The 23281-nt window shown below is 46.9% G+C and overlaps 13 protein-coding genes across 13 annotated transcripts, besides 23 other annotated features; all 13 read right to left on the bottom strand.

The window, feature by feature from the left end:
- Positions 1–23281: part of a sequence feature (heterozygous, non-Esmeraldo-like haplotype) that runs on past the window's edge.
- On the bottom strand, positions 198–1916 carry Tc00.1047053511517.90 (hypothetical protein, conserved; the record flags this gene model as incomplete). Its single annotated transcript, XM_810597.1, has 1 exon — positions 198–1916. The coding sequence occupies one exon, from the start codon at positions 1914–1916 to the stop codon at positions 198–200; it is 1719 nt and encodes a 572-aa protein (XP_815690.1).
- Positions 1973–1997: a microsatellite.
- Tc00.1047053511517.95 (hypothetical protein, conserved) lies at positions 2027–2350 on the bottom strand (the record flags this gene model as incomplete). The annotated part of the gene is made up of 1 exon (XM_810612.1): positions 2027–2350. The coding sequence occupies one exon, from the start codon at positions 2348–2350 to the stop codon at positions 2027–2029; it is 324 nt and encodes a 107-aa protein (XP_815705.1).
- Positions 2397–2427: a microsatellite.
- On the bottom strand, positions 2747–3196 carry Tc00.1047053511517.99 (hypothetical protein, conserved; the record flags this gene model as incomplete). The annotated part of the gene is made up of 1 exon (XM_810606.1): positions 2747–3196. One exon carries the CDS (start codon positions 3194–3196, stop codon positions 2747–2749), a length of 450 nt encoding a protein of 149 aa, XP_815699.1.
- Positions 3280–3322: a microsatellite.
- Positions 3539–4810, bottom strand: Tc00.1047053511517.110 (hypothetical protein, conserved; the record flags this gene model as incomplete). Its single annotated transcript, XM_810598.1, has 1 exon — positions 3539–4810. The coding sequence occupies one exon, from the start codon at positions 4808–4810 to the stop codon at positions 3539–3541; it is 1272 nt and encodes a 423-aa protein (XP_815691.1).
- Tc00.1047053511517.120 (hypothetical protein, conserved) lies at positions 5347–6489 on the bottom strand (the record flags this gene model as incomplete). The annotated part of the gene is made up of 1 exon (XM_810599.1): positions 5347–6489. One exon carries the CDS (start codon positions 6487–6489, stop codon positions 5347–5349), a length of 1143 nt encoding a protein of 380 aa, XP_815692.1.
- Positions 6799–6818: a microsatellite.
- Positions 7099–7152: a sequence feature (T-rich).
- Tc00.1047053511517.130 (hypothetical protein, conserved) lies at positions 7304–7798 on the bottom strand (the record flags this gene model as incomplete). The annotated part of the gene is made up of 1 exon (XM_810600.1): positions 7304–7798. One exon carries the CDS (start codon positions 7796–7798, stop codon positions 7304–7306), a length of 495 nt encoding a protein of 164 aa, XP_815693.1.
- Positions 8003–8033: a microsatellite.
- Positions 8232–8262: a microsatellite.
- Positions 8431–9576, bottom strand: Tc00.1047053511517.140 (uncharacterized protein; the record flags this gene model as incomplete). The annotated part of the gene is made up of 1 exon (XM_810601.1): positions 8431–9576. The coding sequence occupies one exon, from the start codon at positions 9574–9576 to the stop codon at positions 8431–8433; it is 1146 nt and encodes a 381-aa protein (XP_815694.1).
- Positions 9650–9672: a microsatellite.
- Positions 9769–9794: a microsatellite.
- Tc00.1047053511517.150 (hypothetical protein, conserved) lies at positions 9980–10921 on the bottom strand (the record flags this gene model as incomplete). The annotated part of the gene is made up of 1 exon (XM_810602.1): positions 9980–10921. The coding sequence occupies one exon, from the start codon at positions 10919–10921 to the stop codon at positions 9980–9982; it is 942 nt and encodes a 313-aa protein (XP_815695.1).
- Positions 11001–11056: a microsatellite.
- On the bottom strand, positions 11287–12096 carry Tc00.1047053511517.153 (SH3 domain protein, putative; the record flags this gene model as incomplete). Its single annotated transcript, XM_810607.1, has 1 exon — positions 11287–12096. One exon carries the CDS (start codon positions 12094–12096, stop codon positions 11287–11289), a length of 810 nt encoding a protein of 269 aa, XP_815700.1.
- Positions 12187–12230: a microsatellite.
- Positions 12578–12612: a microsatellite.
- Positions 12691–13785, bottom strand: Tc00.1047053511517.156 (hypothetical protein, conserved; the record flags this gene model as incomplete). The annotated part of the gene is made up of 1 exon (XM_810608.1): positions 12691–13785. One exon carries the CDS (start codon positions 13783–13785, stop codon positions 12691–12693), a length of 1095 nt encoding a protein of 364 aa, XP_815701.1.
- Positions 13912–13973: a microsatellite.
- Positions 14152–16053, bottom strand: Tc00.1047053511517.160 (hypothetical protein, conserved; the record flags this gene model as incomplete). Its single annotated transcript, XM_810603.1, has 1 exon — positions 14152–16053. One exon carries the CDS (start codon positions 16051–16053, stop codon positions 14152–14154), a length of 1902 nt encoding a protein of 633 aa, XP_815696.1.
- Positions 16172–16228: a sequence feature (A-rich).
- Positions 16266–16294: a microsatellite.
- Positions 16425–16471: a sequence feature (A-rich).
- Positions 16613–16635: a sequence feature (AT_rich).
- On the bottom strand, positions 16768–18804 carry Tc00.1047053511517.164 (hypothetical protein, conserved; the record flags this gene model as incomplete). Its single annotated transcript, XM_810609.1, has 1 exon — positions 16768–18804. The coding sequence occupies one exon, from the start codon at positions 18802–18804 to the stop codon at positions 16768–16770; it is 2037 nt and encodes a 678-aa protein (XP_815702.1).
- Positions 18853–18880: a microsatellite.
- Positions 18969–19002: a microsatellite.
- On the bottom strand, positions 19173–21497 carry Tc00.1047053511517.170 (hypothetical protein, conserved; the record flags this gene model as incomplete). The annotated part of the gene is made up of 1 exon (XM_810604.1): positions 19173–21497. One exon carries the CDS (start codon positions 21495–21497, stop codon positions 19173–19175), a length of 2325 nt encoding a protein of 774 aa, XP_815697.1.
- Positions 21561–21632: a sequence feature (A-rich).
- Positions 22086–22129: a sequence feature (AT_rich).
- Positions 23153–23189: a microsatellite.

The following is a 23281-nucleotide window of genomic DNA, read 5'->3' on the forward strand; positions in this document are numbered from 1 at the left end:
AAGTTTCCTCGATCTTTTAACGTGGGGAAGCACTCAATTTCATAGCTTTCGGCTGTGGCGGCAAAGCACGCGTGGTCTCCTGGTCCAGTGAAGCAAGTGGTTGGTGTCGACACTTGGTGGAGCTTCCCATAAAGATGCCATTTTCCCTCGAGAGTACATTGGGGTGCCTTGTTGGCTGCATTCCCGCATGCAGCGTATCAGGCCCCCCCGAGCATGGCGGAGGTGTCGTAGATGTCAGTAGTGACAGAAGTTATAAAGTCCTGTTTCGCTTCTGTTGTCGTGGAGGATGCATTGGTGCTGCTGCTGCGGCGAACCGAACCGGCCTGGGCGCCACAAACGACGGAGGACTGCTTTTCCACACTGGCGCCGAAAATCATCCTTTCTACGGCCTCCACATCATGTAAAACTCCCTTCAGCTCAATCTCCTCTTGATGAATAAGAGACTCGGATTTCTTGCTAACCACCACGTTGGATACTCCTGTGAAGTAGACAAGGGCAATATAAAGCGCCCTTGCCATCTTCCTACACGCGGTGTCTCCAGTTTCCATGTATTTGCTCGACACTGTGGCAAGCCGAGATCGAGACGAGCAAACTTCACCCCCTGAAGCGACAACGCCAACGACAAGATAACCCAAACACTTGCGCCGCAGCTCTGGGTGAGTGCCGGATTCTAATCCCTCTATGATGCTTTTAAACGCGGCTGCGTTGCCCCCGCTGCCAATAACAAGAGCTCTGAGAGCCACATCTGTGGCCTGTGCGATTGCTGACACCGTGACGAAGACACCGCGCACAAGAACAGAGCACCACTTAGAGAGAGCTACCTTCAGTGAACCATCGTGATAAAGCCTCGCAGGGGTCCTTCTTGCGATGCTCACCATAACATTACATGCCTGCCGGCAAACCGCAGAACGTTTTTCCGCCGCACAGACGGACAAAGTTCCTGAAATATGGGAAACCACCCGAGAAATATTGTGAAGAAAACTCTCCTCCCCCATCATGTCGATCCATCGATTAATAACTCGCAGTGCACTTAGTCGATCTGCCACAGACTCTGTTGTCGATGCACACACCCGCGCTAGTCGACGTACCTCGTTTTCCAACTCCTCATCGCATGGCAGGGTAACCGTTGCTTCTGCTGAAATTCCACCCTCAGAAGTTCGGAGAGAAGCCTCTGAAGCCCCGCGACCAAATAACGACAAAAGGGATGCCTCATCCTCCACCATGTAGAATTTAAACATGACTTCAGGAGCATTTCCCGAGGCAGCATCGATGTAGTCTAGGTACTCTATGAACTGCTGCAGTGCGTTTTCTGCAATGGTGAAATCATTGCCATCTTCCACCTTGATGCGCAGAAGGGTTCGGGTTGTTTTACTGTGGGCCACCATGGCATCCAACGTGGCAGCAGAAACGGCCGCGCGGAGGCGGGGCTCCAACTCAATTGCGTTGGTTCGAGTCAACACCTTCGCCTGATGCATCGGCACTGCACCATCCCGTCGCTGCTTGTCAAAGCTGACAATGTCTCCCACACCAATGTGCATGAGGCACTGAAAGACGGTTTCCGGTGAGCTTCTGAGCATGTCAGCCGTGGACCTCACACTCTGGAAGAAAATCGCCAACTCCCTCATTGTCCTGTAAACTTCCTGGAGCTGAGCAACAGTGTGAGGCGGATGTCGAAGCGCCCCGTGTAACTCCATCTGACGCTGAAGCAAGAGAGCAACATCCATACTTTGATGCAGAAAGAAATGTCTTACACCCCTCCTCTTAGTTCTCTCCCTTTGATGTGGCAATAAGAGCCAAAGAAAAGAAGAATGCGAGATCCCACGTGCACACAGAAAGAAGATAGTCTCTTCTCCCGATATAAACGTTACAGTAGAGAGAAGAGAAAAAAAAAAAATACGTACAGTTTTTTGTGACATCTTTTTTTTTTTTCATTTCTTTTTGAGCTTCATTCACTTTGAGTGCAACAAAACTTTAATAATAATAATAATAATAATAATTCTGTGATAACAACGGTGCCGCAGGATATTCATCTGGCAGACGAATGAGGGCCGACACTCGTTGGAAACACCGTGGAGGCGGGTACTTCTGAGAGCATATCGGACAAAACTAGCCCTGCTGCAATGGCATCACCAGCCACCGCAAGCAGTGAACCACTGTCATAGCCAATGATTTCCACATCACCGAGTATAAGATTCTGCCGTAATTGGGCCTCTTCACTTATGAGAAACGGCAAATAAACTTCCTCTACTTCCTTTCGGGACACATCGGTAGGAAAGTCTGCAATACATGGCGCATCTCTCCTCCCGTACTGCGCATGAAGAAGTGCCTCGCACAATATGTGTCTATGCATGCTCGTTATTTAGCCCTCCTCTCCCACCAAGACGCAAAAACATCTCAAAAAAAAAAAAAAAAAAAAAAGCAAAGAAACGCCTAGGATCGCGACGAAAAAAAAAAAAAAAATTTACTCACAAACACAAACAAATAATGGGTCATCCAAAAACTACACAGTTTCACAAATATTCGCATACATATTGGCGCACATATACTAAAGTCAATAATCTTCTAAAATAAAATTATTTTACATCATTAGACACCAAGTTTCACCATCTCTCTCTCTTTTTTTTTTTTTTTACACCACCTCCTCTTTTCCAATCCAATGCAATCTTATCCCTCCGTGCCACACGCACCAGTGGCGTTACGCAGGCAGTGAAGGGATTGTCACACCCCAACAAAACCGACGTTGGGCTCAAAAGACATGTGACTTTTCTCCTCCAGGACGTGTCAAAAGTGACGCACTGCCGCCTTCCCCGGCAGTCTCGCCTCCTTCACGAGACCCCAAAGAGGTCTCTCCCTCTTTTGTCTCCTTTGCTTCTTCCCTTGACGGTTGTGGGAGTTGTGTGGCCTCCTCCAAATCCTCCCAAATATACTCACCGGTGCCGTCCGTCTTTAATGCCTTCGAATGCACCACAATGAGCTCAGCGCCCTCGTGTTCAATACCGCAGTTGTAGAGCGTGGAGAAATCGTCCAGGCTCTGCCGGCCGAGGTAGAGTCTAACGGTGTAGAAGAGGCGGCCAGTCAACTTCTCATAACGCTCCTTAATCGCCTGTACGGTGTCGTGGTTCACATCGCAGTGAAGGAAAATGGTCAAATTTTGTCGCCTCAACCGCACATAGTGTGGTGGGACCGTGTTCGACATGAGGGGCTTGCTAATGCGGCGGCAACGGTATTGAAACTCGCCGACTGCACAAGGAGAGAGAAAGAAAGAGGGTTGAGGGATCAAAGGGAAGACAAGAGACCAGAAGAGAAGAGAAGTAGAAAAGAATAGGGTGATAAACTTTACACAAACGTAAAAAAAAAAAAGACGAAAGTTTTGAAGGCGGCATTGCAGTTCTACTATTTTCCCATATATAAATATAAATTCGGTTGCTGCAAATAAATAAAAAAAACATACGAAGAAAAAATAAATTCCCTTTTCTTGAAGGGGCTCTTTCCTCCCGCTTCCCTCAACAACCATTTCTCCCTGCAACAGATTGCTCCCTCACGCATTGTACTCCTCTCGGCGGACGTAATTGGCAAAATTGTGATCGGCATCACGCAACATTTTGTTCGACAATCGCCCGCGTCGGCGGTAGGGATTGCCCATGTCGAGCACTACGCGATTGACACCAGGCATCACCTCCTTCTCACGACCAATCGGGGCCGTGAGTTCGTACTTAAAGTCGCGATAGACCTGATGGATGGTTGGCGTGTACCGCAGCAGCTCATCGGGTGTCGGGGCGTTTGTTAAATGCTGCGCGCGCCGCATCCAATGCCCCCGCATTGTGTGTATGCGTCCAGCAAAGTCACGAAGATTGAAGAACTTTTTGTCAATCATCTCCTTTCTGCACTGAAGCACGCGAATGATGCCATTACTGTCCCCGGTTTCGCGATAGACCTTCTCCGCACGCTCCATGCACTGGTCTGCAATGGCGAAGGTGCGGTCGTAGTCAAACGGACTGAAGTACACAAATTTCTCCTCAAAGTTGAGGTTGAAGCGACGCCCCAGACGCGGAAGCAAACGCAACATTCGATGTGATTCGCCCCAGTTGTGGAAAAGATTTAACACCTCCACTGCCTCCTCATAGGCCTCTGCGCCTTCGTTTTTCATGCTCTTTGCTTCTCGTGTCAATCCCAGTTCCAACAGGGCTTCACATATAAGCTCAAGGGACGGTCGACTCGATGCATCCAACATTTTTAACGCATTTTCAATATTTACCTTACTGCTATCAAGTCGACCGACGTGACGAAAGGCACTGGCGAGCTTTAATAAAATACCAATACGCTGTGAATGGTTCTCGGGGTAGGCAATTGAGTACGCCTTGGCAACAACACCGTAACGCTCCAACGCCTCCTGGAATAAACCTCCTTCCATACAATAATCCCCTTGCAACTCCAACTTAGCCACCTCACCAAGCGGCACGTAAGATCGACCTGTGGCGACAGACACCTTCTCCTGTCTCCTTGCATTGCCCGTATGCATCACATCCGTGCTGCTGGCGTCGGTCCATGAAACACCGCGTGTTTCATTCTCCTCGGGAACCTCTCTTCCAGCCACAGATTGCTCTTGTCGCGTTTGGGTTCTTGCCTTCAGCGCCGTACTGAGACTGACGCCCGGTGGCAGACGCTGCTTATGCTGCACAAGCTGGTTGGGATATAACACACCGGGGTAATAAGATGTGTACAGCCGTGTTATCCATCGACGCTGCTGCGCTATAGTGGTTGGAAAACATGCGGTCCCGCTCCGCAATGCATTGAGACTCTGACTCATCATCACGTCCGTGAGTTGCTCGATAGAGCTGTCCCCTTTAATATTTTATCTTCACCTTGTCCTTTTTTTTTTCTCCTCCCTATTCCTGCCGCCGCGTGGAAGCCCGCGTGTGCCTTCTCACAAAAAGGCAACTGTTGGCTCTCGCCGCGGCGCTTGGCAGCAAGAGGAAGTCCAATCTCAAAACGCCAAAGAACCGGAGGAGAAAAATTCCAGGCAAACCTGTTAGCTCAAAAGAAAAAAATCACACACACAGACACACACGCAGGCATACAGATAGACGCGTCACAGCAATAAGATGTCACAAGGAACAACAAACGGAAGCAACAGCAGAAACAAAAAGAGTTATCATTCACATCGTCCGTGGCGCTTCTTTAAAAAACAACAAATACAAAAAATTGCATTTCCCTTGATGCGTACAAACAATTCACATACCTTAACTTCTCTTTGGATTCTTCGTGTAAAGAACCACCAACCAGCAGCTGTTGCTTATTCCCCTACCCACACCCAACCCCCCCTTTTTTCTTTTTTTTTGCGCTGCTTTAGATGCGGTCCGTGCTCACCGCCTCGTGGCTCAAATCGGAATACCCACCACGATGATTACCTCTGCCCCGCATAAATGCTTCCGTCGCTAGCGACACGTACTGTCCACATGACCTAAAAACCCCCACAAAAGGGATCATCTCCGGGAACTCAGTTGCGCCTTTCAGCCGATAGTTGACGAATGACATGACAAGCATAAATACAGCGAGAGAAAACAGAAGTATAAATAATAAACCAAGCACGGACCCTCTCTTCTTATCTCCAGCCTTGGATTGCTGCGAAGATGGCTCCTTGCTTGTAACTTCTGACGGCGTTGCGTTTTTCTTTGCAAATTCCTCCGGTGGCACTGCAGGATCTACACCCTCCGCGGTACCACCAGCGGCGGTGATGTCATCGACCCACAGAATCTTCACTTGAAGCAGTTGCAAGGTTTCCGTTGAGATTGAAGGTGAAAATGTCATGTAAGCCACGCCCTCGCTCCACGGAACCACCTCCCCACTTGTCCGCGTCAGACCAGCTGCACTTGTTGGTGATTGCATCACCTCGTATTTCACAGGCGATGTCGAGAAAAAGCCGTAAGTAATATCCAAAATAAATCCCTTGGCTCCCTGCGGTGCTATGCTCTTGAAGTACACTCTCACAGGGGTAGCCACCTTTCCAAAACGAGCAGGAATAGGGGCCAAAAATGAATTGGTAGGTGACACATCAATATGACAAGACGGACGATTCGCGTGAAAACTCCAAAAACGGAACGGCACAGGGCCATCCTTCCGCACACGCTTGACCTCGATGTCCATGTTTGTGCCCGCCTCCACGTTTTGAATCACCGCGATGCCATCATTGTCAGACTGCAAAAAGACCGTAGAACCCTCACGCAGACGGTACGTAACGTTCATTTGTATCCACCGCTGAGAGAGTTCACCCAAGTTCAGCGGAAAGGCCCGTAGAACAAGTACGATAGCCTCATTCTCCGCTGGAGACACTGGAACTCCAATGCGAATGTGACTGTTGTACTCCCCAGCAAAGCCTATGACCTCAGTACACATTGGCGCCAATACCTCTTCCCCTGCATAAGCCCTGCAGGGCAGAAAAAAGAACACGACAAATAAAAGGCCTAAAAAGTAATTAATCAAACGCGTCATTTGCCTAAACAAATTTTTAAATATTCTGCTTGGAGGAGCTACCACTAATTTCCAGTTCTTTTTTTTTTTTTTTTGCGGTGCCAGGATGCGCAGTAAAATATTGTGACATGTTCCCCCCACCACAAAACGGAAAAAAAATAAAAATAAAACGGTCAGTCATGCCCAGAAAAACACAACCAAAGCCGGAAGAAAAGCACAAGAAAAAAAAAAAACCAAACAAGCATTAATAATACGGCGAATGTACAGATAAGAAGCATTCCAACATCATAACGTCCTCTTCCCCTTATTTTTTCTCCTACTCCCAGAAGCAAAAAAAAAAAAAAAAAAAAGACTTTTTCTTCTTCTTCCTTCTGAAACATCCACTTATTTGCAGAGGCATGTGCAAAAGGTCGTTGCGGGGGGCGGGGGTGTCGTGGAGCAGGAGGCAGGGTGGCGGTAAAGTGACGCTCCTCCACAGCCCTGCCGTCCGGCCCTCCCTTCACCACCCCACCACCACCACGACTCCACATCGGCCTCCGTTTTCCATTTTATCAATTACTCCTCTTCGATTAATTAAAAAGACGAACCAACCCCCTCCCCCCCTCCCAAAAAAAAGAATTACGCACATAGTTTTTTCTCTTTTTTCTCCTTTTTTTTTCTTTTTTTTCTTCCTCTCTTTGTTTTCAATAACATTGGGAGCAATAAGCCCGGTTTTTGTGGGACCGCATCGGATCACCACAAAAAACACCTCCATTTGGCCGGGATCGGGAATACTTGCGGAATCTCTCCCGTTCCCATCGGTGTTAACAGCCCAAAATTCAGAAGCTGTGAATGACTAGCGCTTGTAGTCTTCATCGTCCTTGAGGTCATCCGGTGTAAGAGCCTTTATGAACCCTTTCGTGCGCAGGCGTCGAGTTTGATTTGAGGAAGTATTCGATGGCTTCTCTTTCCTCTTGCCCGCAGGTCGAGTATTCTTCTCCGTGCTGCTTTTATTCTTCCGGTGCGTGCATGTTTCCCTTTTCTTCTTCGGCGAAGGGATACGAACACCCCGCAGGACCCCAGGGCCCTCCAGTCGCGTCTCCTTTGGAGGTTCTTCTTCGGGATGCAGACGCACAGGGTCACCGTACGGTGCGGAGACATTGAAGACGCTCAGTAGATCCTTCTCGGTAAAACACGAGAAAGGCATCAGAAGCTGCTCTTCAACATTAGCGGCGAGAAATAAATCATCCTCGGAGCCGCTCTCGTCAAACAAACTGTCACAGGCGTAAAGATCCTCTAAGGAGTCGTCCCCTTTACCTCCGTTCATGTGGTTGTCAGAGACATTTTCCATGGCTCTGACCCCGCCTGGGGTTCCTTTTTGGAGTTATTGTGGGTCCCAATCCGCTTTCCGTTTTACTTCCTTTACCCACTCACCCCAGTTTGCGTTTCCGGGCTGCGCGGGTCGACGTTTGATTGCTTGTTTTCCCTTGCGATCTTCTTTTTGTTTCTGTTTTTTATCGCTGAGTTCTTCTGAGAAAACTTCCAAGCACCTCGTTTTTTATTTTAATTTTAGTTTTTATTTTTATATATATATATATGTATATACACGTTCTTGTATGTATGTACTTTTGTATTGATACTAATAAATATTGCTAACCCTTCGGATTGGGGAATCGGCCGGTCTACACCATTGGGAGCGTTCTTTCGTCGTTTACGGTCTTGCTTTGCTGACGGTGCGGTTGCCCTGTGGCAAAGTACAAGCAGCAACAACAACTACACACGGCATATATATACATATATGTATATATATATATACAAGAAAAAAAAGAAAGGATAAAAAGAAAATGTATACCACGCCAAGTGCACCAACAAATCTACAAGCAGGGTTGAATGTGTATTTATATAAACATCACGCACTGAAAACAGAGCTGGGGCTAAAGAGAGAAAGAGAGAGAGAAAACAAAGTTACATGCAAACATGGACTCACATTCGTGAATCACCGGGCATCACTCTGTGATTTGGGCGAGCAGCTAAAACCCGCAGCAAAGACGCGGCGTCCATTTCGTTTCGGATGCCCATTTGTTGCACCTCGTGCAGCGAAAGACCGGAGCGCAGCACCTCACCGTCAATGGCACCCTCCGTGAGCACGTGGCGATAGTCCTCCTGAAGGCCAAGCAACTCAAACCATGCACAGACCGCCTCCACGCCACGCATAATCTCCTTTTCGCAAGAAAAGGGACACGCTGTATTTAAAAGAACATCAATGACGGTCCGCAAATCACGCACGCGTCCTTCGTCCGTGTCAACAGACACGTGGCGGCGCAAAGTCTCCAAAAGGACGCACAGATCGTCGTGGTACAGACGATCGCCGCGGATCAAACCGTCACGAATGCTGCTCGTTAACCCCCCAAAAAGCTCGGGGGTGAAAATTTCACGCCCTGCCGCAACAAGCGTGCGAAGATAGGCGTCCGTAAACAATTCTCTGTTTCTTTCAAGCAACACGGCGTCGGCCCCAAGCAAAACAATCATTTCCACGGCCCGCTGCTGCACGCACGAAAGTGCCCACGGATGGGCTCCTTCGGTGCCCACCTCACTGAGATTCCCCACGGCCCACAAAATAAACGGATGCGTGCGGCAACCCTCAACAGAACCCCACATGTCTACATGCTCCCAATAACAACGGTACTGAAGAAGAACCTCCACCACAAGCCACGACAAGACCTCTACTTTCTGACAATGTACAGCACCCCCATTGCCCAAAAATATATCAGACGCCAATATTCTCTCCGCAGCCTTGCTGTCACGAAGCACCTCACTTCTCCACTCTCCCGGGAATTCATGACCGCCGCCGGGGGGCTCCAAATACAGCGCCTTGAAAGAAATCCAAAGGAGAAGACGCAGTTTCAGCGCACTTTCTGTTTGTTCCACGCATTTCACATCCGATCCACACATGCCATCAAGTGTCCGTAGCAAATACAGCAAAATCGACTGATGGACCACATCCAAATGACTCCCGTGTGCCACTGCAGCGTCGTCTGTCCTCCCGCGCCACAGCAGCAGCACAGTGGGTATCGCAGACGCGGCAAATTCTTCCATACATGCGCATTTACCCTCCAGTAACTCAGTCATGTGCGTGTTATTCTCAAGCAACGCAAATAAAAAATGTACGCGTGTATGTAAGTAAATTTCTTTGCATGTAAAGATATATATATATATGTATATATACGTTTATACGCATCGATCAATCTCTTTATTTATCAAACGCTTATTTTAATCGCCTGCCCAACAGGCAACAACAACGAAAAACATCAACCAAAAAAAAATAATAATAATAATAATAATAATAAAAGAAAGAAAAAAGACTTAATAGAAAGAAACATTATGTATGGACACGGATGGATACAATGTGTATTACTACACATTAACCCTGTCCATGCAAACACACACATGACTCCATCAATGTATTTATTTATTTATTTTTCCGGTCTTCGTCCACCCCCTCCCCCACGTTCGCTCGCAGACACTCTGCGCCTTAAATCTTTTCTCTTGAATACGACGGGGCTGACAGTCCGTTCATCTTGGAATGGGTGTAAAACAACAACCCTACAAGAGTTAACGCGACCCCACTAAAAGTTTTTGCATTCATCTCCGATGAGAGAAACATAAAGCCACCAACAAAGACCAACGCCGTCTTGAAGTACCCCACAACGTTCATAGTAAGAGGGGAGGTCCGGCCCACAAACAAGAAAAACGAAAAGTTCACACCAAATGCAAGTAGACATGAAAGTGCAATCGCCCAAACTGCCTTGAATGTCATTTCAAAGGAAACCAGTTCCCCTAAACCATCAATGGGAACAGCAAAAACCAGCAGCAAGGCACTAAGCGGAGCCTGATACATCAACAATTGCATGGATGTCACCTCCAGTTCCAACTGTTTTGTCTTTCCCCAGACTGTATATAAGGAGTTGGAAAGAATTGCCAGAAGTGCCCAGAGGGTTCCCATGAGATTCAGGCTGGCGTCAGAATACACCGTGAGTGCGGCCCCCACGCATATGGGTATTAAAGATAACAATGTCCGTCGGTTCTCACGCCGGTGGTAAAGCGTGTACTCGATCCAGACAATGAGAGGTGTGCAGGCAATCTTTGAGGTTTGATACACGCTCACTGTGTTCGTAAGGAGCGAGAGATTGTTGAATACCACATACCCGCAAAATGCCAGACTAATGGGAATTACCTTCAGTATTGGAATGCTACTAACCTCAAAGAACTTCAGCCAAGCAAACAACAGGCATCCCAAGAAAGTGACGATAAAGTGAATAACTGTAAGGACAATTCCAAACCGAAAACCAGCCTCCATGTACACCAGACGCTTGTTTATAATAACTACACCAACACTGCTGACGATGTTTAATAAAAGACTGCCGTATACTGTCACAGCAGGTGACAACCCGGACTTATTTCTTTCCTTATTCATTTTTTCCTACCGCTCTTCTCAGTATTTTAAGAAAAAAAAAAAAACTTATCATCGATGGAAGTAGAGAGTCATGATAAAGAATAATAATAATAATAATAATAATAATAATAATAATAATAATAATAATAATAACAAGTAATTGCATGCACTTGGAAACCAAAAAACAACAATAAAAACAAAACATTAATAAATGGCGGATGACAGGAAAATGCAGGTAGAAAGAAGGCAAAAAGATATGATACAATTAAACCGTTGGAAGCGGAGTTTTTTTCTACGCGTCCCTCTGTGTTTTTATTACTTCTCTATACCCTCCGCGGAAGTGTAACAAACGTGTAGAAGAAGATGCCGGTTAGCAGAGGAACAAACTACTCGGAAGACATGGATCGGCTGATGTACGCCTTTTCTTCCATGATTCTCTCCTTCCAACGTCCCCGTTCCTTTTCTACGGATTGATCCAATTCACGAAGTTTGCGCGCCAGTGTGAAGTTCTTCTCCTTGCACGCTGCTAACTCGGACATCGCTTCCTCGACTGTTGTTCGCATCTGCGCAAGAGCATCCTGACGCTGCCGGATGAGCTGCTTGAAGTGGAGTTCGTTTTTCATAAACGCTTCAACAATCGCACTTGGATTGTTGAGCAGTGATCGCTCTGGTACAGGATCCGCACCGCTGGGAGGGGAGGACGGCACCTTTTGGGAGGGCAGCAAAGACTCCATCACTGCCCCTTTTGTTGCCGTTGTCATTGAGTTCTCATTTACACGCCTCATGCTCTGCTCGGCAGACCGGCTGCGCTGAGAAACCGGGCTTGGGGCCGAGGCGCCAACACCGTACATGTTCTGCAGTTTATCACCGTAATCTAACGCACCAGACGTAAACGTCACAGATGTCTCCCTTGGAACCGCAGAGGGCTGACGTGTCATGGGTGCGGTTGACATCCCACCCAATTCTCTTCCAATGCCTCTGCTCCCTTCCTCCTGTTCCCTCGAAAGGGACTCTGTCGTCTCGCGCAAGTAATTGAACGGAACAAATCCGCGTCGCCTCGGGTCATGGAGAACCTCCACTTTGATCCATCCTTCCCGCACCTCGCTCTCCGCCGTGAAAACGGTTTCGCCCTTCTTGACGGTAAGCTCCACACCGTCCTGTGCGTCAAAATTGTGCAGTACTCTAAAGTAACGCATTGAAAATCAGTTTCACAAACGCCCTCTCACGGTCTCAGTACTCCCCTTTCGCAGAGCCGCCAGAAAAAAAACAACATAAGGACAGAAGTGAAAAAAACAAACAAAAAACAAAAAAACAAAAAAACAAAAAAAAACAACAAATCCCAGAACACAAGGTGTTATCATGTCAACAACAGCAAGCCACAGCCAATTCCCGACAGACAGACGGATAGGTACACAGAAAAGTACCTACATGAGTGAAAGAGGAAGAGGGTGTACTCTATATGAGCGTGCGCCGAAAAACAACTAAAAGATCAACGCAGCCCCAGTGAGTATACGCAAGAAGCAAGAGTAAAAGATCAAAATAAACATGCAGAAAAAAGGGGGAACCAAAATATTGTTACCACGCAACAACATAAGATGCGTGTCGCACGGCAAACAACAACAAAACCGGCTAAGAAAGAAATAAAAATAAATATTATTCCTTCCATTCCGTAGCCACCAACAAAATCAGCAACAACAACAACAACAACAACAGACTATCTTCTAACCATATACGCAACTATAAGGTGTGTCTCCTTTTTGTTGTTGTTTTTGCTGTTCTTCTCTCAACTACTAAAGATTTGGGCAGGCATCATAGCCACCGTACCGTGAGCGTACTTTTACAGCCCGATTCTTTTCGTCTACACCACGCCTTGCAAGAATTTTTTCTTTCTTTTCCTTCTGGTAAACTTCCCAAAGATGGCACCGTTTGTCAAGTACATGAAGGTGGACGGCGGCGTTTTTAACAGCCGGGTCCGCCCAACAACGAAATTCCATCATCCGCAAAGAGTTGGAGGGACCGCATGACTTCGAGAGGGGTTTTTGTCCCGCTGTTTGAGATGCATGGATCGGAGGCAAGACAAGTTTTGGCATAGAAGTCGCCTTCCACGTATCGCACTTGGAACAACAAAAAGCCCCATCCCCCGAATCCGTCGGCGCTGCCTCAGATTTCGCGGCTTTTTTCTTTTTCTTCTTCTGCGAATCCTCTAATTCGTCACCGTTCCTCTCCTCAAGCAATTTCCGGAAGCTGTCGAGGACTTTGAAGCCCACCGTGTACGGCAACTCCACCACTTTAAGGGATGGGCTCTGCTTCAACGCGGCAAGAATATTTGAGCAGTTTTTTGGCTGAAGGCCTGTTCCAATTAACAGAAGAGTCCGCAATGACGGCAGTGTTCGAATGACCCGTGAAAGATCCGCTGCAGCCGCGCTAGTGATTTCGGGGTTTTTTGACAAATCGAGGTGCCTCAACACTTTCTTTACACAGAGGGCGTTGGCAATATGCGTAAAATCCACGTCACGAAATTGGCATGAAGAGAGAGACAAGTGCTCAATGGGGGTAGACCCCTTCAAAATAGCGGCCAGAATGCCAATTGCGTCGTCGTTTAGACGATTGTTGTCAAAAACAAGCTTACAGTAGTTATCATTGCCTTGTAATGCGTCACGAAGAGATGTGAGCACCTCATCGTCTAGTTCGCCTGATGGGTTTTGACTAAAGTCAATGCTCCGTTCATCATTGTTGACGATCATTGAATACCAAACTACACGCAAAAGAATTGAGGCAGCAGTACACACAAAAAGAAAAAGAAAAAAAAACAAACAAACACACAAAAACACTGCCAGGGAAATTTGTACATTCTTCATATTGCACGCATACGCACATATATACATACAGACACCGATGAGTAACAAAATGAAGTATATATGTGTAGAAAAAGTCACAGCAGCTGAAGCACGCAAGTAAAATACACATACAAACAGCAAAAAAAAAAAAAACCTGCAAAGATGGATGGATGGAATAATAATAATAATAATAATAATGATAAACGTAGAAAAAAAAATAATAACAACAGCAATAAATAAAAGGAAAATCGAAAGGGCAACCAATCGCAGCACCCCTTTTTTTTTACTTCTACTTATCAACCCAAAGCTGATCCTCTGATAGCAAAAATGTGTCGACACGCAGACACGCTAATCCAAAACATCATCTTCACACTCATACACCACAAATACATAGACTCTGAGCAGCTTTCACTTTTATTCATCACCCGCCTCTTCCTGAGAAAAAGACTCTTCCAAGTGAAGTTCTGCAAATGTTTCAAAGGTATCGCCTTCCAATTCAAGCTCTTCATGGCCATGCCCATTGCTGCAAACTAATTCCTTCCTGTCTATTTCTTCATTAAAAATTTTTTCCTTCCGTTTCGCATCACTAGCATTATATATAGAGTTTTCTATTCCGTTCTCAAGAACTAAATAATTGTCAGTGTTGGTGATCACCGTCGTATCAGAGGGTTGAGCTACTGTAGATTGCCGGCGTAGGAGAGTCAATGGCGGCTCCTCATTACTAAAGAGACGCCACAACGCATCCGCCTGCTGTTGAGTGATGATTTGTTCCTTCACAAATTGCAGGAGATGTTCATATTCTATGGGTACAGGACGGTTAGCATTTTCCTCAGGTAAACCAAATGCTGTCTTTCGCGTCAAAACAGAAGCACATTTGAAGGACTCCTGCATAAGTGATGCCACATTTTCTTCTTGAGGGACGTAGGAGCTTGAGGCGGCATCGGAGGGCGCACTGATAGGACGGAATGTTTGTTGATTGAATACACGGCTCCGAGCAAACTTTTGTTTTTTCCCCTGTCCAGGGGGTGATGGGGCGCCAAAACCCTTCTTTGCAGGTAATCCTGGAGCACTCAGCGTAGGCGGGGAGAGAAACGGCTGATCAGGCGCCGTCTCCGCTCTTCTCGGGCCCTCCTTGACTAGTCTATTCAAATCCCGCTCCTTTTTTTTGGCGCTTTTTAATTCTATTTTCAGCTGTTTGACCTGTTCCTCCCAGTTCTTCTCCTTTTCCCTCATTTTCGCCATTTGAACGTCGCGAGACTCCAACTCCTTTTGCAGCCGCTCCACCGTATTTTCTGTCACCCGCGCCTGACCGTTGCGAGGTGCCAAAGCATTTACAGTGGGTCGGCCACGTCCCTCATTTGAGAGTCGCCGTGGTGTTGATAGTTGTTTCAACTTGAGAAGCCGCGGGCTTTTAACATTCGGAGGATGAGCGCCTAAAAAATCGTGTGGAGGCGAAAAAGCAAGGTCGACTCCCGTCGAAGGTTCTTCAGATCTTTGCCTACCGTTTGCCCCTTCTAAAGGATCTAGCGGGGGAAGGTGACCCGTATGATGCTTCTGGGGGATATTTCGCAGAGGAAATGGGGAACGACCTCCACCAGCAGGGGGCTGCGCCGGCCGCGGCGATGCCTGTGGCCCCTGTAGCAACCGTTTAACATCCTCCAAGTTGCAGTTGCGAGGAATGCAGTTCTTCTGACAACCCCCTTCATCGACTAACTCCGCAGACCTCAAACCACTCTTAGGGGATGCGCCTTGCGGAAACAAATCACGTACTCTCGGCGAGATATTGTTCATACCGCCGTTTTGTTTTCTACTACTGGACCCGGAATCCACCGGAAGGGGTTGGCCGCTGTGCTCGGTTCGTTTTGGTACTAAAGGGTTTGCTTCCGATGTGCTCATTGAAAAATTTGGCGGCAAGGAATTTGACTGAGAATTCTTGCTGGGGACAGGCTCCAAGGGTTTTCTGTGCCCAGAAATTATACTCAGTGCGGTAGCGTTATCACTTGTCATATCGACAGTCGAAGTGCCAGTGATTGTCCGGGTTGGATGCTCACGAGGTTCTGGGGAATTGTCCCGTTGAATAAATCTACCGTGACCGTCCTCATAAGTGAAAGTATACTGCCGCCGAACCCCATCCTCCTTCATCACATTATTCTTCTTGTTAGGAGCGTGATGATCGATTCTACGTCGTCTAGTTTGTGCGATTTGCTCTTCCAGTGCCTCCTTTAGGGCTTGTTGCCTCAGTTGCTTCTCGCGAGCCTCCTTCAGCCGCTCCTCCGTAACCACAAGTGGTTTCGGATAAACAGTGTGGTCCGACATGGTTGAAGGGTGGGGCGGGCGGGCAATGAGAGCGTGTGTGAACGGTTCTCCCCTCCTTCCCTCCTTTTCTTCCTTCGCTGCCACCGTGCAAATAATTGAGCGTCAGGCACAGTCGAGGAAAAGAAGAAGAAAAAAGAGTAAAAAAAAGGGAATAGAAAAAAAAAAAAAAAAAAAAGACGTGGACAATAATATTTGCAGTAATATCACAGAAGCAACAACAACAACAACAACAACAAAACAATGAATATACATCCCCCAAGTCGGTGGGAGTTGCCTACATCTGACTGCTATGGGTGTAGGAAAGTAAAAAGATCAACTCGCACAAATACATATCTTGCACAAGGAGGAAGAAAAGATAACAGACAAATCCAAAAAAAAAAAAAAAAAGGAGAAACAATAATAACAACAAAAACAAAAAAGGCGGTAAAATAATTAAGTGAAACCAATAATAACGCGGGGTCCATTGCGACGGGATACGTACAGTTGAGAGAGGCGACAGCAGCACATTCACGGACGGCGCACCGCAACATCCATCACTATATTTAGAACAGTAAAGGGGAAAATATATATATATATATTTTTCTGCAAGAACCACCAGTACGCGCTGCAAAAGCAAATAAGAAAAGCAAAAGCAACAAGAACACCGCCCTCCAAAAGTAATAAAAAATTTTTGTTGTGCGCACGAGACAACGTAGCGAAAAAAATAATTGCGGGTTACCTTCTTAGCCATTGTTTCATCATGTCAGCATAGGCTTGATCTCGCTGGACAAAGGATGTTAAGAAGTACGTCCCACCCAAGTGTGTTTGTATAGCAATGGCGTTTTCCAGTACCTTGACAGTTCGCTGTTTTTGAATATCTCTAATTTCATCCCACTCCAAGCTAAAGTTTGCGCTTAAGAGACCGGCCTGGAAGCAAAGCCAGCGTGGGGTAATAAAAACAAAGCCTTGCTTTGGGATCGGGTTGCCATCGTCTACGAGGGCACAACTAAACGTTTCAATTATCTCCTCAGAAGAAAGGTTTGGAAAAGACTTTCGAAAAAGAACCTCCTTCTGCTGCTTAATGGCACCTGTTACACCCGACGCGTCAAGCACGGCGTTCCCAACAACTTTACCCACAGAAACAGGGGCCAACACAACAGCAGCGGCTCCCCGCACGGCCCCTTTTGCCACGTCAGTCAAACCCCACCCCTGCTGCTCTCCAGGTTGTTCAAGGGACGCCAACTCAACCGTGCCTTGAAACGCTGCCGCTGCCGTCGTTAAATTGCTATTCGGCCTTGTCAGTAGTTCTTCTTCTCGCAGCAGCTGTAGCTCATGCGGGTGCATTTGCCGCACCAATGCACGCAATTCTTCCTTTTTGATCTCTACAAAACCATTCCTTTCGTATGTGCTTTTTGTAATATTTACAATAGCCAACAGACGATCGCTAGTGTATCTTTTTGTTGGTGAGGCGCTCCGCGCTGGCGCTGGGCCAAAACCTCGCACTGTAACTTTGGCAATTTGTGGTGCATCTGGAACTGCAGTAATTTCGTGCATGACCTCTTGCGGCTCCGAATCAATCAGAAGGGATTCCTGAATCAGGAGTGAAGGTGTCATTTTTTCTCCACGAGTTACTAAAATATAAAGAGTATAAAACGCTTGCCGATGGTCCTCGCTGGAGCCTACACGCCAACCACAAGCGGGCAATTCGTGAAGGTCTGATGGATTCTCCACGATGATTTCCCCGGCAGGCGACTCAAATGGTACCACTTCCACACAATCGGACTGAAGAATGTCACACATCAAGTCTGCCTGCATATCATCCCCTAACGCAATATAATTTGAGAGTAGAAGCGGCCCCATTGATCCTGGTGCTGGAAGTTTAATGTAGTAGGTAGCTATGGGAGCCCGATTCTCAATCACTTCTGGTGCGGTAAAAACATTTGGTCTGCTAGACAACACCAGACGTCCAAGTGCATCCTCGACCGTTGAGGCCACGTGAAGATATATAGGCTCCTTCACAGTTACCACCGGCTCCGTTGAAAAAGACTTCACTTTACTTGGAATATCTCCCCCATTCCCCTGCTGTGCCGTTTCATTTTTTTCGGCGACGTTTGTTGAAGGTGCATCAACGCATACGTTCGTTCCGCCCCCCTCACCTTTCGCTGGCTTCCCTTGTTGCTTTTCGCTATGTTGTTCACTAGGAAGGACCACGGAGGTATCTTTACTGGAATCACGTGTCTTTTTCTTTTTCCCATCGGCGGATTTCTTCTTCGCCTCTTTAGGGGTATTAAACGCCACAAGGGAAATATTAAAAGGTGATGGTTCTTCTGCTGGAAGAAGCGTGAAATCGCTCGTATTGTCGTTGTTTGTCTCCATCTCACTTTTTTGACTCCAAAAGAGAGCCCTCTGCTGGCGCAGCGTCACCTCTGCCTTCTTGAAAGCCTCATAATTCTCCTTGTAGTAAACTGTGAGCTGTTTGACAAAAACATTAAAAAGATTCATCATCAGACTATGCGCCTCTTTTGGGTTTGCGTTCATGGCGTCTTTCATCGCCTCGCTCATTGTGGCAAGATCTGTGAGGCAACTAACAAGGGTTGCGGAGGCGTTTGCGATGCCCTGACTGATGGCTCTACCCATCGCCTCTACCGGAGACATGTCGGCCGCGTACTGCTCCGCGACGGCTAAAAGCACCTTCACAACATCCCCAACAGAAACATCCACAGCAGCCACGCTGTTTGAGACCGCCTGCACCCGCCCAGTCCACTTGTCCATCGGGCACGGGGAGCGCCAATCAAAAGAACAGCAACAACAAAATCGTCAAATAAGTGATAATAATAATAATAATAATGGCGGTGGTGGTGGTATGCACGCAACTGTGAAGCTGGAAATCGTAACACAAATAATAACGGCGTTGAATTGGAAAAATTCTTCAAGGCAAAAAGAAAAAAGAAAAAAGAAAAGAAAAAAGAACGGCACACATAAATACGCGCCAAGCAACACACACACACACACACGAAAAAAAAAAGGAAGTGCACTGGATTCTGTCATCATTACAGTCGCTCATCTGTGATAACGGCATCCATGCAGCGTCATCATAAGTCCACAAACATCGGTCCAAACACCTTTCCGTTGAACCGACGTCATGCATCCCGAGAAGCCGACTCGTACACCATGCAAAAAAAACTATTCATCGCTGCAATGGCGTCTCTACCAGGCGGAAAGACCTCCACACGTCGCATCAGCTCCAGAGCTGCCTGACGCACTAGAGGTGAGGTGTGAAGAAGCTGCGATGCAAGTGGATTCAACCCCCCCAGAGCTAGTGGCATGCGCCGCAACAGAAGGATAACTTCCTTAGATGAGCATAAAAAGCTAAGAAGATGGTTTAGTGTTCGTATCAACTCCATCTCATCACAGTTACTAGCTCGGCGTAGAGTGGCAGCAGCAATAATTAACGATGGATCCTCACCAGGAAGAAGAAGACGCCCTGGCATACCACTGAAAAGTGAACTTCCTTGTGCAAGCGCCCGAAGCCGAGCAAAACTTGGTGTTAGAAAATTCGTTTGCATAAAACGACTAAGGATGTGGTCAGGCGCCTCACCCACCATGATCATCAACGCAAAGTATTCTTCCAGCATTAAACAAATCAAGTGATTCCGTTCTTGTAATGTTTTTCGCATAACTTTCATTTGGTATACTTTACTAAGGATATCCTTGGCAAACTGCGCATCTTGTGTCGCCCAACCGCTTGTCTTTCCACCAGCAATCCCAGTGCCGTTACATTGGCTAATGCTATTACACTCGGGAGACAAAACGACACACTTATTGTCCAAATCACATAGAACATCCCACCAGGTGTGCTGCATCTCAAAGATAGGGTTTAATGTGCCCACAATGTATCCAGGAACACTGCAAAAATGAGAGAGTCCATTCACAGATGTGTAGGGAAACACTTTTTTTGTCACGAAATGAGGGTCCAACAGGTTACCAATGAGACCAAGGGACAACGCGGCCTCACAAACGTCATTAGCAAGTCCTTGTCGGGAGAGAACCACAACACGTTTTTCTAATAATATAGCCATAACAACCGTCCAAAAGGATGCGCCACAAACCTCAACCATTTGTTCCAAACCATAGCGCGAAAAAACAAAATCGTACATTTCAGGAAAAAGGGGAATGTGCAAACTGTGCGACGTCCCAAAGGGCAAGACAGCGCATGAGACATTCGCCTGTCTACCACTTGTGGTGAAACGACGCATAACTTCGTGTTCCAAAGAAATTCCTGCTACATCGCGAATAGAGCGTTGTAAGGCGCATGTCGCCTTCTCAACAGCTTCAAAGCAGCGTCGCACCAGAACCGTCTGCTGCTCCAATGCCTCCTCTGTTTTTCCTTTTATATCGCAGCACTGCAATGCCGTCTCAACAAGAATTGGGAAAAAAGACTCAAGCCATACCAGTTTGGGCCCTAAAAGAGCCACACTCTTACTGATACCACCACGCCTGACGGAGGAATCTTGGCGCGTCACCACTGCACAGAGACCGTAGAGGGGCGGCACATTGGAGGATTCGGTGCGGTGCAAAACCCTACTTGACGAATTTCCTTTCTCTTCCTCCTCTCTCGTTGTTCCTGCCCCTGGTGGTGGTTGTGGCATCGTTTTCGACTTCATCAACAGCTCCAGTTGTGTCGACTGCGTTAAAAATCCATGATACTTCGAGTCAACATAAATCACAAAGAATGAATATCCCGCAATATTTGCCGGTGACACCAAAGTACTATTTGAAAACGGCGCCGTATCTTTTTCCAAGGAATCTCTTATACCTGCTCCATTCGCGTTCTGTGACGCAAACCCCTTCTCTATTTCTTGGGCAAAGGCAGCAACCCTCCTTGGAAGAGTAGGAAATACTTGAAATGCGTCGGGCGCTCGGGCCATTAAAGGGCCCCACACCACACTGCCTTTGGAGCGAACAAGTACTTCCCCTGTAGTTTGATTGTAATGCAACTCCTCATGTAGAAATGCTTCCCCAGTTGACGTGTGTCGTACCCATTCCGACTGTGCATCCGATTTTAGACAAGTTATTTCCAACTCCTTCGCGCGTGTTGACCCCGCCAACGTGAAACAGTACACGGGAAGGCAATCCACATTCGCAGGCTTGGACCGATTGACAATAAAAATAGTTCGGCTAACCACTTGCTTCTCGGCACCATCCGGTAACATGTGACTTGCGCAATATTCGTCATCCAAGCCCAAGACATCAAACCACTTCGCCAATACGTCATTCTCCCCCTCAGCCACACCACACAATGTGTTTCCCTCGACATGTGTGTTCTCTTCCACCCGTGACGTGACAGACGGATACTTCACACGTAAGCAGGATCCGGTGTCAATGTCAAACTCAGCCAGAAGCACGTAGTACGCTATGGGCAACCCGGCGACACTTGTGTCGGTTTCATCCATGATGATTGTCATAAACTTTGTTTCCGCCGCCCCCAATGCGCAGCGTGCTGGCTACAAGCCGGAGTCCACGCACACACGAAAATAATAATAATAAATAAAAGAAAAACAGTGACAACAACAACAACGAAAAAAGAAAACAATACAAAATAGGAATTGCAATGGGAGCCAACAGACGCAAAGAAGCATGCGAAGATCTTTTTCTTATCCGCCCGCCTAATACTAACAACAACAACAAAAACAACAAGAAAATCATTTTCAATTATACCTTCGGCACTTACAATAACTGTTGAACTTTTACAATCGTTGACAGATTTCTCACGGAGTTCTCGAGCAAAGCCTCTCATGTTGCCACATGGCTTTGGCCATGCGCTCCTCAGTGCGTTCAATTTCCAGGCTAAAATACGCTTCATGATCAGATATCCAAGCCACCACTGAAAGGATACACATTTCTTCTTTCGTTTCCGAATGATGATGATGATGATGGTAAGGGGCCACGTTAAATTGCTGGTGAACATGTACTTCAGTATACCCTCTACGGGGACTGCGCCCGCATTCATCGCCCCTTCTTCGAATACGGCAGCCCGATACTCCACTACTTTGTTATATATATAAAAGGAAAAAAATAAAAATAACTTTTATAAAATGCAACACAGTACCGTTTTTTAGAATAACTGAAGGTGCTTCACGTTCCATGATGTCTGTCTCTCCTGTAAGAGAAAACAAATAAGATAACGAGAATAAGTGCGGCCCACCCAACGTTTCAGGGATGCTGACAACGCACACGCACTGCTCTTGCCGTTTCTTCCGCTCCTTTCCTCATTTTGGCCAAACCAACGTGCAACGGCATTCCGAATCCGTTTAAGAATGACCGCTTTCATTGTCGAAGGAAGGATGCATGACAAAAAGGCAAGATGGTGCACACACCCTGAGAGGAATGGCGTCTCAATTCTATACATCACTCCACGAAAAAACCTGAATTCTTTTTTATCGTAGTTATTACAAGAGATACAAGCGGCGAAAAGTCAAACTTCTGCATCTTGACTTCGGTGTTGCTGCAGAGCGCGCAGCCAGCCGGTTGCAAGTTGACAAAAAAGAACGTCCTTAGCCCGTTTCAGAGCCAAAGACATTGTCAACACCTCCCGTATGTCAAGAAAAAATGGTTCTCCCGTCGCATGACCGGCAGCAAAATCTTCATCTGCGCTGAAGCCACGCAATTCGACCGGGGACGCAAATAATTTCCCTCATCACATTTAAAAGCTCACGCATCGTTCGTCAAAGCCACCGAGTACCGCGCATTTCACTCCTCGCGGGATCGAAAGTTGCGTCCCCGGCTCCATCGCAGACACCTGCCCCCGTTAAGGGTTTCACCGTCCCCCCTCCCTGTCATGGTGTTACTTCTTTACTCTGAAAAGCCCGGGCACAGGCAAATGCAAAACATGTTTTGAAGTCCCTGAGGCTGCGCCGACAGCAAAACACTCCCTGCCAACCGTCGAGTGATGTATTTAAAAAAGGCTTTGCGCTCCGAGGCCTCTATTTTTCGGACACGGCAATGACACCGTCCGCATCACCGCAGTCCATCCCTTTTTTTAAATTCTACTTTCTCCCCTGCTGCTTCAAAGCGTATCAATGACAACTACGGGCCCCATGGACTCTTTGCGTACAACAGGAAAAAAAAAAAAAAAAAAGAAAAAAACAAGAAGAAAACTAAAAACAAACAGTATTCCCAAAAAAAGTAAAATTTTTCACGTCCTCTTCAACCACCACCATCACTCGCATCCGGCATGAAGTTAACGGAA

This window comes from Trypanosoma cruzi, genomic scaffold (assembly GCF_000209065.1).
Source record: "Trypanosoma cruzi strain CL Brener 1047053517131 genomic scaffold, whole genome shotgun sequence".
Taxonomy (NCBI): Eukaryota; Euglenozoa; class Kinetoplastea; order Trypanosomatida; family Trypanosomatidae; genus Trypanosoma; species Trypanosoma cruzi.